Here is a 14249-nt window from a genome sequence, read left to right as displayed (position 1 = left end):
GTAGAAAATATTTTATTCTTCTCCTTTGCCATGGTAAGATATTATAATCTATTTTTACACATACAAATCAGGATAACAATTTTATGTATCTAGAGCCAGGTGCAGTGGCCCATGTCTGTAATACCAGCAACTTGGAGGTTGAGGCAGGAGGATCACAAGTTCAAAGCCAACCTCAGGAATTTAGCAAGGCTGTAAGAAACTTAATGAGACCATGCCTCAAAAAAAAAAAAAATTAAAAAGGGTATGGCTCTATAACTAAGCATCCCTTGGTTCATTTCCTGGAAACATCCCCCTCCCCCACTGCCTGCCAAAATAAAATCTCATGTATATACTTAAAAATGTTGTGGTAATCTTAGAACAACTTATTGCAAAGAACTTCTCTTTGGGGAAAACCCTTCATTTTATGTGTATTAGCTGACAGTAAACTTGCTTTAAAATTACCCTACATTGCACTGGGGATATAGCTCAGTTGGTAGAGTGCTTGTCTTGCATGCATAAGACCCTGGGTTTGATCCCCAGCACCACACACACACACACACACACACACACACACACACACACATTTTTCCAGACAGTATTACTTAATTCTCAAATTTCTTTCTGTGAATAAACTTTGTGCACCTGCCCTTCAAACATCAGAATAGATGACAGATCATTTGTGAAAAGCTTTTGATGGTTTACCCTCTCAGATGATTAAAAAAAAGGAAAAAATTTTCGCATTTACAAGATGTGACCTCAGGATCCATAAACATATCCAATATAAAATTCTGAAAGTATTCTGATGACAGAATGACAGTTCTGTTGTCAAACTGGAGTACTCTGAAAGGCAACTCTGAAAGTATGTAACTGGGTTGTTTGAAAATATCAGACATGATATAATATTTGAATTTCTTATCATAATCATAATCAAATCAATAACTATTTGTCATGCACTGAAACAACATTATAATTTAAACCAGGCATCAAAGTTATACTTCTTAAGCCTTCTACATTCTACTTTAAAATTAATTCCCCAATATCTTATTAGTCTACACATTTTACACAGATGTGCCTTGTGTATATGTTATGTTTGCATCTAAAAATGTTCCCCAAAGGCTTATATGCCAAAGGCTTGGTCCCACCATGTGGTGCTACTGGAAGATGGTTTATAAAAGGTGAAGTCTAGCTAGGTGTGGTGCTGCATGCCTGTAATAACACCAGCTCAGGAGGCTGGGACAGGAGGATCACAATTTGGAGACCAGTCTCAGCAATTTAGCAAGGCCCTAAGCAACTTAGCAAAATCCTGTCTCAAATTTTTTTTTTTTTCTTAAAAAAGGCAGATGCTTGGGATGTGGCTCACTAGTTAAGCATCCCTAGGTTCAATCCCTGATACCAAAAAAAAAAAAAAAAATGGGTCTAGTAAAAGGAAATTAGGTCATTAGAGGGTGTGCTCTTAAAGGAGATGTTGGAGCTCCTTCCCTTTTGTCTCTCTGCTCCCTGGATATCCTGAGGTGAGCAGTTTTGTCCACCATGTGTTCCCACCATGAAGTACTGTGCTACCACAGGCCCAAAGGCCACATGGCCAAGCCTCCATGGACTGAAACCTATGACACTAAGCCAACCTAAACTTTTCCTCCTTTTAAGTTCATTGTCTTCGGTATTTTGTCACAGTAACAGAAGGCTGACTTGACATGGTATGCTTCCAATAGTAAGAAATTAAATTAGAACAAACTAGAATGACTATTTAATCTTTGACTTCTATTTTCCTAATAATTCTTCTATTGCTTGTTTTGTTTATAGGTTCTTATTTTTCTACATATAAATACATCTTTATTATTGGAAATTCAAACAACAAAGGGAATAACAAAGGAAGAATAACAAAGATTCCTCTCTTAGCTTTCAAATAAAACTAATATTAATATCTTGGAGACCATTATTCTAAAGTTTGCTCAATTCTTTTTCTTCTATATATATCTGCTCTATCTATATGTCCTTTTTCTTCTTCCTTCTCGTTTTCATAGATAACATTAATTTCATGTGATGTTTTTCAACTTTTTTAACTCAGCAATATAATATGGACATGATTCTGTATCTGTGTGTATAGATTTTCAGTCTCCTTTCAATGGCTGGCTACAGAGTATCACATTATAAAAATATATAACAAAGTGTTTAATCATCCTGTTAATGATAGGTATTTGTGGTATAAGTCAATATTATGCTTTTATAAAGCAATGATACACTTAGTCTGTACCATGCACTAAGTATAGGTTCATTAAATATATTAGCTAATCTTGTCCCCAAACACACTTACCAAATAGATAATATTATCACCTTGATTTTACAGATAAGGAGAGTGAGGCACAAAGAAGTTAAGTAAGTTGTTCACGTTCAGGAGCCAGGCATTGGAACCTCAGCAATGCAGATCTAGATTCTGCACCCTCAACTATCATGTGATCTTGCTGTATTTTTATTGTGTTAAACACCTGCCTGATTATCTCCTAAGGATAAGTTCCCACAGTCTGGATTTCTGAGACAAAGGATATATACATTTTAATTATGAATCATGTCAAATTTCTCTCCAAAAAGTCTTATGGCATTAATATTTCTACAGTACTTTATGGTTTGACTCAAATTTTCAAAATGGTACAGTGATTATTAAGCTGGCAGTAGGTACAAATTAGAAGTCTTTATAGCCATCGGGGAGACCAAAATTTAAATCTGCTGTATTAATCACCAGGTAAATTACTTAGTTTCTTTAAGCTCAGTTCACTATAAGGCTGAGACATGATGGCGATATCTACTTTGCACTGATGTAATGCAGGCTGTAAGTCATGTCTAGAAAAATTGGCCACAATTCCTCAGTGTAGAAGGAGTCTTTCAATTAATGGTAGTTACTGTTACTTAATATAAATTATCTCTGGATCCATATACCAACCTTTCATTGAATTACTGAAGCATCAATTTTAATATTCTGTTTGTAAATATCATGTCTGTGTCTTATAGTATGCCTGGGCCCCATATCAAATGCAATGAAAATTCAGTGACCTTATGTCTCTCACATTAAGCCATTATGTTGTCTTTTTAGATTTATATATTTAATTCTTCTTAGTTGTGCCAAGCAAGGATTAAATATATCGGCTGCAATCCCCAAAAGGCATCTACGTTTGTTTTTGGTTTTTGGGTTTTGGTTTGTTTGTTTGTTTTGATTAAAGGAAGAAAGTGGCACCATGATTACAACTGAGAAAGGCAACTTGGAGACTTTATGGCGAGAGTTTTTCATACATACATCTGCAATAGAGACAATCACCACGGAGTCCTTCTCTTCTGAAGGTGTCATCCTAGTCATGATGGAGTTCAGAGTTTGCTTCAGGTAACTATGTGCTCCTCTGTTAACAGTGGAAATACCTAGAGCAAAGGTAACTACAGACAAAGGATTAGGAGGCTTAAACCACAGAGCAAACATAATTTAGCATTAATTCTGTGCTCATTTCTATGCTTGGGTTAGTCTTGCAGCTACAATATTTGAAACCATATTACAAAACTAATTCAGACTATATTAATTTTATCACATTTTTTCATTTTCTGTTGGAGGAATTTTTGTTGGAGACTCCATGATGTTCTTATGTTGATGTTCTTATGTCTTATGATACAGTGAGAATAAAATCAAACTCTTCCCATTTGTTAATAGCTTTCACCTAACTCACAATGGCTGATTTCTCTACTCTTCTTCCTAGGGACACACTGGAACCCCCCAAACAGGAAAAAAGTGCCGTGAAATATTTTCATCTGTGAAAAAAAAAAAGTCTGACGTGATTTCTGAATGGTTTGATGGAATGAATCCACGTCCTCAGTGCCTGCCATTTCCTATAATAAGTGCAGCACTGGGGGACAGGCCATGTCATCCTGGCTGCCCCTGTATCCTGCTGCATGAGGGCAGGCCACACATGCAGCCTCTCCACTTCCCTTTCCCACCTGGAAGGTGGAGGAGGCCCTCAGGAATGGCTAGGTGAGGCCCTCAGAAGATCCTCTTTATAGAAGGCAGAGATAAAACTGAAAAAAAAAAATAGTGAAAACAATCATTTCCGGATTCTGGCAGATAACAAACTGAGAAATGTTTAGTTAAGAAAAACTAACTTTGGTAACAACAGGAGGAGTCATTATTTCACTGATTACTTTTTTTTATTTTTTTGTACCAGGGATTGAACTCAAGGGCACTTGGCCACTGAGCCACATCCCTATTCCTATTTTGTATTTTATTTAGAGACAGGGTCTCACTGAGTTGCTCAGCACCTCACTTTTGCTGCATCTGGCTTTGAACTCTCAGTCCTCCTGCCTCAGCCTTACAGGCATGTGCTGCCTGCCCAGCTCCACTGATTACTTTTGAGTCTGGACACGTTTTCATATGTTTGTTGGCCTTTAGATTCCTGTTCTGAGAAATCCCTGTTTAAGCCCTTACCCATTTCTCTACTGAGGTATCTGCATTTTAAAAATTGACAGATGGACGCTCTTTACAGATTCTGAATATGACTCTTTTGTCAGTTATGTGTGTTATAAATATCATCTTACACTCTGGAGTCCCTTTTCAATGTTTTGCCTCTTGATGGAGAGAAATTCTTCATTTTTATGAAGTACAATGTAGCAATGATTTTCTTCATAGTTCACACTTTGGGGCTCTTATTTAGAAACCTTTGCTTATCTTCAAGTCATGAAGACATTCTCCTGAGTTATCTTCTAGATGACTTATTGTTTGCCTTTCAGATTTGGAAATATGATTCAGCTACAGTTGATTTTCACGGACGCTGTGAGGCAGGAATGAAGCGGAGGGGTCTACCATCTATGTATTTTGGGGAAAGGCTTCCCAAGCCTTAGAGGGAAAAAACAATTTTGTGTTTTTGTGTTATTTTGATTTGTTTTGTTATTGCTGGGGACCAAATCCAGGGCCTCACCCATGCTGGAAATCCCTCAGCCACTAAGCTATACCTCCCGTGCTCCTAGGTACATTTTGAATGCTATATTCAAAATATTCCCAGATTGAAGTTAAAGAGTTTGATAAGTATGAACTCAAAAAGCTCTTTAATCTCTCTAAACTTCATCTTTCTCAGGTATGAAAAGGAAGACGGCAATAATCATCTGGATGACTGCATTGGACAGTACAGATTCAGTGGCATAATGAGAGAAAGCACAGAACTTAGCATGGGGGACACAGAAGGAACCCATCAGATGTTGAACAACACCACGTGGCATCCTAATCCTAACACAGAGGCTTGGATCACATGTCAGAGGCATGTGACACAGAGCCGGCCTGATCTCAAGGAGCTGTCTAGAGCAAAAGGGTTGGCAAATCTGTTCTGTGAAGAGTCACTCAACATATTAGACTCTTGGGTCAAGCCATGTCCCAAGACTCAGGTGTTACAGGCTTAATTCTCTGCCCCTGGTGGTCTTGGGAGGTGATAGAACCTTTAAGAGGTAGAGCCTAGCAGGAGGCTTTGCAGTCACGGGGGTGTGCTCTTGAACAGGATATTAGACTCCCATCCCTTGCTGTCTCCCTCTTTGATTCCTGGCTGCCATGAGGTGAGAAGTTTGTTCCACCATGTGTTCTTGTCCGTGATGTGCTGCCTCATCACAGACCCTAACAGAATAGGACACAAGACTCTGGACTGCAAGCCAAAACAAAACCTTCCTCTTTTTGATTATCTCAGGTGTTTTGTTACAGTAAATGAACACTAACACACTGTCACAAATACCATCATGCTAATCTTGTACAGAAACAGACATAGATAATAAGTTAATGAATGAAAATGGTTATGTTCCTATGAACCTACATGTAAAATCACTCACTATATGTAAAGTCACTCACTCTCTGAAATGAATGAGATTTGTGAGATGTCAGGCATTCAGAGAGTTGGCCAAATATTTCAGCTTCAACCTCCAGTTTTCTCTTATTATGTATACCTGGTGAATTTGAACTCAGTCTTCAAGACTGAACTCAAACATCACCCCTTCGGTAAAGCTTTTTCTGACCCCAAGAAAGGTAGGGAAATAGGAAGATAACCAGCTAAGAAAAACTTTTATCAAAACCAGGGAGAACAGATTTGTCAAGCACTTAGCAGAGGTTTTATGTATATTTGATTCATATTGACTTACTTTCAAAGCTTCTGTATTAATACTGAATTTAAATTCAAATCACTAAACATTTATGGAATTATTTGTCAGACAATATGCTGGTAGTTCAAGTTACTGTCAGATAGACTGGTGGCCTACAAATCAATTTGAGTATGATCGTAATGAATTATACTTTCAAACTTAAACATATATCCCCAAACATCAAAATATTTACATTTAATTTTTCAATTTCAAGTTTTCTTACCATCTCTTTTCCCTTTGCCAATGATTACATCAGGATAGACCCTGGCAACTTTCCTTAGATGTGGAAAAAAGAACTTCAAGGCTTCAAATCTATTAGATGCTGTTTCGTTCTCACTCGGGGTAACCATTTTCTCATCTAAGAGAAGAAAAATAGTGCTTCTGAGTTAATAGCCACAGGGATATTTCCCCCCATGATACATTTTTAAAAAGGGAATTAGTAAATGAATCCAGATTAATTTAGTATTCAGGAGAAATATACTCTTAAATGAGAATTATCAAAATCAAAATACTATAATGTATAGCTCTAATATTAGTGACTAATATTTATTTTTAAAGCAATGTTTAATTTAAGCCTAGCACAATGAGCTACACCAGAGGCCCATACAACTGTCATTTCCAAATCAAGGAAATAAAACTAAAACCTATTACAAATGATTTCCTCTGTTACTTTGATTCATATCATTTTGTAAAGTTTGTATCTTTATAATTTGTTTTATATAATCCCTTAATGACCCAATTTGTACTATTCATTAGAATTTTCTTCTGTAATTCTGAAAAAAAAAAATACCTTGGAGACCTCACACAATCCAATTTTAACTGATATACATAATGCAGAAATCAAAGCAGTATGGTATTATATAAAAATAGATATGTAGACTAGTGGAACAGAGTACAGATTCATATATATATAGGTGAAATTTTTTTTCTTCTGTTTTGTTTGTTTGTTTTGTTTTGTTTTTGCAGTGCTAAGGATTGCCTGCCAGGCAAGTGCTCTACAACTGAGCTCTGTCTCCAGTTCTGGTTGATTGATTTTGGAATTCAAGTCACTAACATTTATGGAGTTATTTTTTTCTGCCAGACAATATGCTGACTTCTGGTAATTCAAATTCAAAGTGCAAAAGCAATCAATGCAAAAAATACAGTTAACAAAAACATGCTAGAACACTTGGGCATCCATGTGGGGAAAAAAAATATCGAACCTTTGTCTGTACAAATATCACTTCTAAAAATTATCTTTAGAAAAAGTAAAAAACAGGGCTGGAGTTGTGGCTCAGTGGTAAAGCACTTGCCTGGCATGTGTGAGGCCCTGGGTTCAATCCTCAGGACCATATATAAATAAATGAATAAAATAAAAAAGATCCATTTACAACTAAAAAATATTTTTTAAAAAAGTAAAATACAGGGACTTTGATTGTGGCTCAGTGGTAGATGGCTTGCCTATCATATGTGAGGCACTGGGTTCAATTCTCAGCACCACAAACAAATAAATAAATAATTTTTTTAAAAAAGTAAAAAATATGAATGTAAAACATAAAAAATATGAAAATTTTAAAAACAAAATATTCATGACCCTGAGCTATATAAAGAGGTCTTAGATACAACGCAGAACAAATAAATAACTAAACAAATAAAACAGTACACAATAGAAAAAATGATAATTAGTCTTCATCAAAAATTAATATATTAGTCTTCATCAAATATTTGCCCTCTGAAGAACATAATAAAGAAAATGAAAAGACATACCACAGACTGGAAGAAAAAATTTCCAATTCACATATTCATCTGACATATATCCGTCTAATATACAGAATTCTCAAAGCTCAGTGAGAAAACAAACTAGTCAATTTAAAAAAATGGGCAAAAGGATTTGAAAAGATATTTCTTCAAAGAAGATGAATGGCAAAAAAAAAAAATAAGTACATGGAAAAATGTTCAACGTCATTAGCTACTGAGGAAATAGAACTTAAAACTCAGATCTTCTAACCCTAGCAGGGCTGTAATAAACTGGAGTGACTGAACTCTCATACGTTGCTGTAGAGAATTCAGAATGGCACATGCACTATGGAAAAATCTGGCAGTTTCTTTTCTTTTTGTTTCCAGGGATTGAACCCAGAGGTGCTTAACCACTATGCCACATCCCCAACACTTCTCATTTTTAATTTTGAGACAGGGTCTCACTAAGTTGCTTAGGCTGCCGTTGAACTTGTGATTCTCCTGCTCCCACCTCCTGAGTCGCCAGGAGTATAGGCATGTGCCATTGCTCTGGCAAGTCTGGCAGTTTCTTACAAAGTAAAGCATGCACTTGCCATATGCTCCATCAGCCTGACTTTTAGGTAATAATCCTAAAAAAATGAAAAGTTATCTTCATAAAAAATGTATGTGAATCTACAGCAACAGTTATTTGTAATAGCTGAAAACTCAGAACACCCTCAATTGGTGAAAGGATAAACAATCTGTTTCCATTGTAAATACACACAATGGAATGCCACCCAGAAGTTAAAAAAAATAATAATAATTAATGATTGGTCTCAAAACAATTGGATGCATGTGTGCTAAGTGAAAGCCTCCCCACTGCGTGAGTTCATTTGTATGGCATCTTGGAAAAGACAGTATAGGAACAGAGAACTGATTACTAGTGCCAGGGGTTGAGAATTCGAGGAAGGCTTGACTATCCAGGGGAAGCACAGGACAGGGATTTTTATCTTGCAGAGATGGGAAGCCACTGAAGGTGTCATCTGCACTTTGGTTAAAGTCAATATAAATAGGTAGGAACAAGACTGAAGAGAAGAGAGAAAAATCAGGAGTATGGGTGATTCAGGTGAGGCGTGAAGGAGCTGACTGGTGTAGTGGAGAGGGCGGGGGGGGAAAATGCGGGCATACTTGTGAGATGCGCAGGATGAGGAATCAAGAGAACTGTGTGCTGCCTGACTGGGAGTGTGCAAGAGAGAGCAGGTGGGCTCACAGGTGATGCCCAGGTCTACGGCTGCATCTGTGGGGTGGATCCAGGATGGCACAATTCAGAGACAGAAAACAGGAACAGCATCGTCAAGGTAGAGATGAGAGAGCGAATCTGTGATAATCTCTTACCTGATTTCTGTATGTCCCACAATAAAAGAATGCTTACCAGTTCATTGTGTTTAATCAAGGCAAAATGCCCTAAAATCAGAAGGCTTTAAATCAAAATCTCCAAAAAACAAAACCTAAAACCAACAAATCATCATACACAGAAAGAAAAGCAACACAAACCTAAGCTTCTGGATTCATTGTCTCTCAGTGTAATTTCATACTTCATCTGATTCAAGGCTTTTATCAGCTCCTGACGGTTGTTTTCAGTTTTGTTTTTTAAATGCAGCATAGTTTCCCTAAACTCCAAAACGTGGTTTCTACAGCTAATTAATTGATTGTCTGCAAAAAAGCATATTTGCATATATTTATACATGTGGTAATTGTATCATACAAATTTACTGTAATAGCAAAACATATCATGGAAAATATATGAATCTATATTTATCTATCTATAATATATATACACACATAGAGAATGATACATGTTTATTATATGTATACATATGTGGATTTATACAGCATAACACGTGAGTAGATATGTACATATAGAGAAGACAGAAAAGGAAGAACAAAATGTCAGTAATAGGTGGAGATGAGATTCTCAAATATTTTTTGCCTTATTTCTTTGTACTTTTCCTATGTTTTCCAAATTGTGCAGGAATTAGATTTGCATTTAGAAGTGAAAATCCATTGACTCATAAAAAGTACTTTTAAGAATTTATTTGAAAAAATGACCAGGACCGTGTGCACAGAGTTAGCCGGAGGACATTCAACATCGGCAGGCACAGAAACCTACAGGAGGCAGAGATAGGTTTGCTGGTGAGGGAGGAGGCCCGCTAGGAGCATACAGAGTCCTGGAAACGAAGGAGGAAAGTCAAGTTGATGAGGGAGATCAACTGTTGAATGCATTGAAGGGACAACGGTGACTTGGTGACTTTTGTGATGTGATGTAGGTGAAAGCCGATTTGGAGTAGATTCAGGAGATAACAGAAGAAGATTTAGAGACAGGAAGTTTGGACAGCTCTTTCTAGGAGCTTTGCTATATGAGAAAACAGAAAAATGAGGCAGAAACTAGAATGGGGTGGGGTCAAGAGAGATTTTTTTTAAGATGGAGGAAAATAACAGTCTTGGACACTGATGAATGTGATCCTAGAAACAGGGAGAATTTTACAAGACATGGGAAAGTAGACAAGAGGGGATGGAACCTAGGGGCTGGCTTTCGCCAGATTCAGGGACAGCTGTAGCTGTCACAACAGGACAGAGCCTGGTGAAATGGGCACTTCACGTGGAAGGTGGGCTTTCCCTTGGTGATGGAGCATTTGGAAGCCCTCTTCTTATTGCCTTTATTTCTCAGTGAAATAAGAACCACAGCACAGGCTGAGAGTGAAGGTAGTGAGGAGACACTGGAGGCTTAAGAGAAAGAAGTACTAAATAATGTAGAAAAGGAGGAGGTTGGATGGGACAGGGGTGTGTAATACAATATTGAAGAAGCATTAACTTGAAGTTAGTGTCATGAATTTGAAGTGAAGTCATTTAATGCCTGTTTTACTCCAATTGTATGCAGTCATCGGGATAGCTATTCAGTGTAAAAGAAGAAATAGATTCATGAGAGTGTGATTTATCCAAATGAGTGTGACTGAGAGAAGCCAGGGATGCTCTCTTGAGGGTATATGCCAGGAAACTATGATCATTGTCCATGGAATTTTTTAAAAAGTGAGAATAAAGTAGTAGTGAGGGGCATGAAAAGGTAGAATAATCACAAGATTGTACCTTGGTGTGACAAAGTGTGACTGGCATTAGGGTACTAAAGAGGGTGACCTGGAAATTTGGAGATGGTGGTCAGAGATTGGGATGTTTGAAATAGACATTATGAAGCAAGCAGTTATTGCTAACGGCATGGTTAAAATCCTTAAGGAACGAGGGAGAAAGAGAGACCCGTGATTCTGAGTCACACAAGGAGAGAAGGTGGGGTGTCGTCTGATATCATCTGAGTAAATACTGAGGCAGTTGGGGAAGAATGGTGGAGGAAGTTCTGGAAGCAGCAGTGGGAAGGAAAGAGGGCATTTTCCCAACTTTGAGTACAAGTGGTTTGACAGAGAAAACAGCCACCACTTGAGACAGGCCACAGGGGAAGTTGGGTCCCCAGGGAAGGTCCAAGAACAAGATGGCACAGGGAACGTCAGAAAAGAGGATTCGATACAGGCAATTGTAGCACCTGACTGTGAATTCCAGAAAGCACAAGGATTTGGGAGCAATAGGAAGACTTCAGGCATAGAAATAGAAAGCTGGAGGGGCTAAATACACAGCATGTAGAAATTAGAGAGCAGAAAAGTAGAGACTGGGAGAAAGTCTTTAATGAAATCAGCCACAGAAGGCTTAAGGAAAATAAAGTGATGAGACTGAGTGTTGGAAAGAAAGAGGGAAGTGTGTCTTCAGGGACACAAAGAACTCTGCAGTTTATTCTCCCCATCAGTGCAGACTGGGGTGGGGGTCAGAGCTCTAAAGTCCCTGGGATGCCATTTTGCCCCTAGATGATAGGCTGGAAGAGAGAGATCTGACTCCACGTGCAGCTCCCAATGGAATTAGATAGAGTCTGGGAAATGAAGTAAATTTCAGCTGGTTCAATGCTGCCCCCAATAATCTCTGCTCTGAAGGGAAAAGGGAGACCGCTGTTGTAAACTGGGTAGACAATTTGTGGTGTTTGCCCTGGATGCGGAGATAAAAAGTAGCCCAAAGAAGTTAGAGCTACATGCAAAGGGTGAATAGCATGTGTACTCTGTGTGTGTGTGTGTGTGTGTGTGTGTGTTAGAGTAGATGCTGGAGGAAAGCAGAGGTCTTCCAGAGGAATCGCACTGGAACAACTAGGTTTCCAGCTTCTTTAATAAGCCAGCTACATCACCATCCTGAATAATTCACTGTGGCCTTACAGGGCTGAGGGTAGCATGGAAAAACCACAAGGCTAGATGGACAAGCAATTAGAACGGAAAACTACTGTGATCCAGTAATTTTGTGCACAGATAAGTTATTATTCATATGCAAAAATAACAATGAAAAACCCTCTCATAAATGTAAAGGTAACTTACCTCTATCATTCTTTAACAAAATGTACTAAAAAAAATGTTTTCCAAGTAACTGGAAATAAAAAATATTAAATGAGAAAATTGTGGTCTAAAAGGATTCGAGGCACATTTAAATTCATCAGATATATATAGTGACTTAAATATAAATAATTTTTATAAAATGATCACAAGACAAAATAGAAGCAACAGAATTTTTAAAATAAGATCATACATAATGAAAAGAAAATATATATATTTAAAACTTTTCCTTTATAATTCTAGATTATAGTAGCAAACAGAAAATAGAAGAAAAAGAGGTAGAAATAAAAATCCTAAATTATTAGATTGAAACAGGCAGAGCTCAAAAACTTTATTTGTATTGTTATTATCCTGATCATTAATAGTTACAGAGATGTAGGAACTGGTAATTATTGGCAATTCTTCTCCCTGGGAGCTGTTCGCTGGTTCCTGGCCTCCACTGGAGATGAGGCTGAGATGGGCCGAGACAAAGCAGAGGCTCCCAGGAAACCCATGGGCATAGAGATTCCATGGAAGGTCTTAAGGATCTCAGAAAAGGGTCCCATGGAGCAAAAGAGGTGGCAATAGTGTTGACTCATTCTCACATGGCTCTCCTCTCTTCTCTCTGTTTCCTGCACTCCTTTTCCAGGTGGTTTCCGCAGTTAAGACAGGATTTGGGAAATACTCTGGCCTACTCAAGCCTCTAGGAAACATTAACAGCCACCCCCTAAGGTTGTCCTTCCATTCCACAGCAGTGGGCTTCTCACTGAATACATGGCCACCCACCTGAAGAGTGTCCATCTCAGAGTCTCTTGCCTATGATTTGGCCACCTGTCTAGGTGGCATCTGATGCGCTGTGGGTGGAACTGGTTTGCACCATCTAGAGCTAGGACAGAGAAGGGGCGTATCTTTCTCTTCCTCTTCCTCATGTCAATATGGGGGACCTCTATTGGATCCTGCAGATGAATATAGTGCTCAAGATGGACAGGTCTCAAAGCCTCCAGTGAAGCTAGAGAAGAGAATCTCCACTCTGACCAGCTATTCCATTCAAGGCATCACTGTCCTGTGTGCGTGTTAACTTTAACACACCTGGACTTGCCTTAGAACTTATTAAAAGGACCTAGGATACGGCCTAGAGAAAATGAGGCAGCCGAGGGGGTATGTGGATAACAGCTTCTAACCTTGGTTGCTTTCTTAAAATATTTAGACAAATCATTAGAGAATCAATAGAGCGGTCAAAAATTTGTTTTAAGTCATATAAAAGGAAAAAAGAATTGGGATCTCATTTCTCCAAGATGAAAATGTTTTAATGTTTTGTTTTATATCACCCTGGAATTTTACCTACTTTTGTTTCTCACTTTACCATATACATGTCAGATACAATGATATAGGGAAATAGTGCATTAAGGTAGATTATATAGTTCATTTTACAATGAAAAAGTATAATCTATGATGAAAATGAAAGCAATTTTTAAAATTTATTTTTAATTGAACAAAATTGACTATATTCATGATATACAACATGTTGTTCTGAAATAGGCACACACTGTGGGATGACTAAATGGGGCTACTTAATATATGCATGACCTCCCATCCTTTTTTGTGGGTGTGGTAAGAATACTTTAAAATCTACTCTCATCAATTTTCAAGTATACAAAATATTGTTATTAACTATAATCACCAGATCGTACAAAGGAACAATTCTTTGTTAGATAGTCAATACATCAAAACATAAAGAAAACCTGTGAGAGACATTAAGAATCTTAAAAAAATGCTACATCAAAACATATAAAGAAAACCTGTGAGAGACATAAGAATATTTAAAAATGCTACTTCAACTCGTAGAGAAATTAGTTAATGATTTGGGGTGCAATAAAACACTTGGATTTACAATGAATTTCAGATAGACTTTAAAAAAAAAATGAAGGCAAAATATAAAAGTAACAGTGAAGTATTTTTGGGTGGCCTGTGGCAAAAACT

At 37.6% G+C, this 14249-nt stretch overlaps 1 protein-coding gene across 1 annotated transcript in view; it reads right to left on the bottom strand.

Annotated features, from left to right (window-relative positions):
- Window positions 1-14249, bottom strand: part of Mgat4d (MGAT4 family member D) — a 45492-nt gene that overhangs the window by 20782 nt on the left and 10461 nt on the right. The window contains exons 2-4 of the mRNA XM_046459596.2: window positions 9373-9531; window positions 6347-6481; window positions 3266-3399 (exon numbers count right to left, since the gene is read on the bottom strand). Of these exons, the coding sequence (XP_046315552.1) occupies window positions 3266-3399; window positions 6347-6481; window positions 9373-9531 (428 nt within the window). The remainder of the gene's footprint in view (window positions 1-3265; window positions 3400-6346; window positions 6482-9372; window positions 9532-14249) is intronic.

Source organism: Marmota monax, unplaced genomic scaffold, assembly GCF_021218885.2.
Source record: "Marmota monax isolate L192 unplaced genomic scaffold, Marmota_monax_Labrador192_F-V1.1 WCK01_AAM20220418_F8-fsc00039, whole genome shotgun sequence".
Classification (NCBI taxonomy): Eukaryota; Metazoa; Chordata; class Mammalia; order Rodentia; family Sciuridae; genus Marmota; species Marmota monax.
The sequence above is the reverse complement of the archived record's forward strand: the minus strand, read 5'-3'. Positions and strand labels throughout refer to the sequence as shown.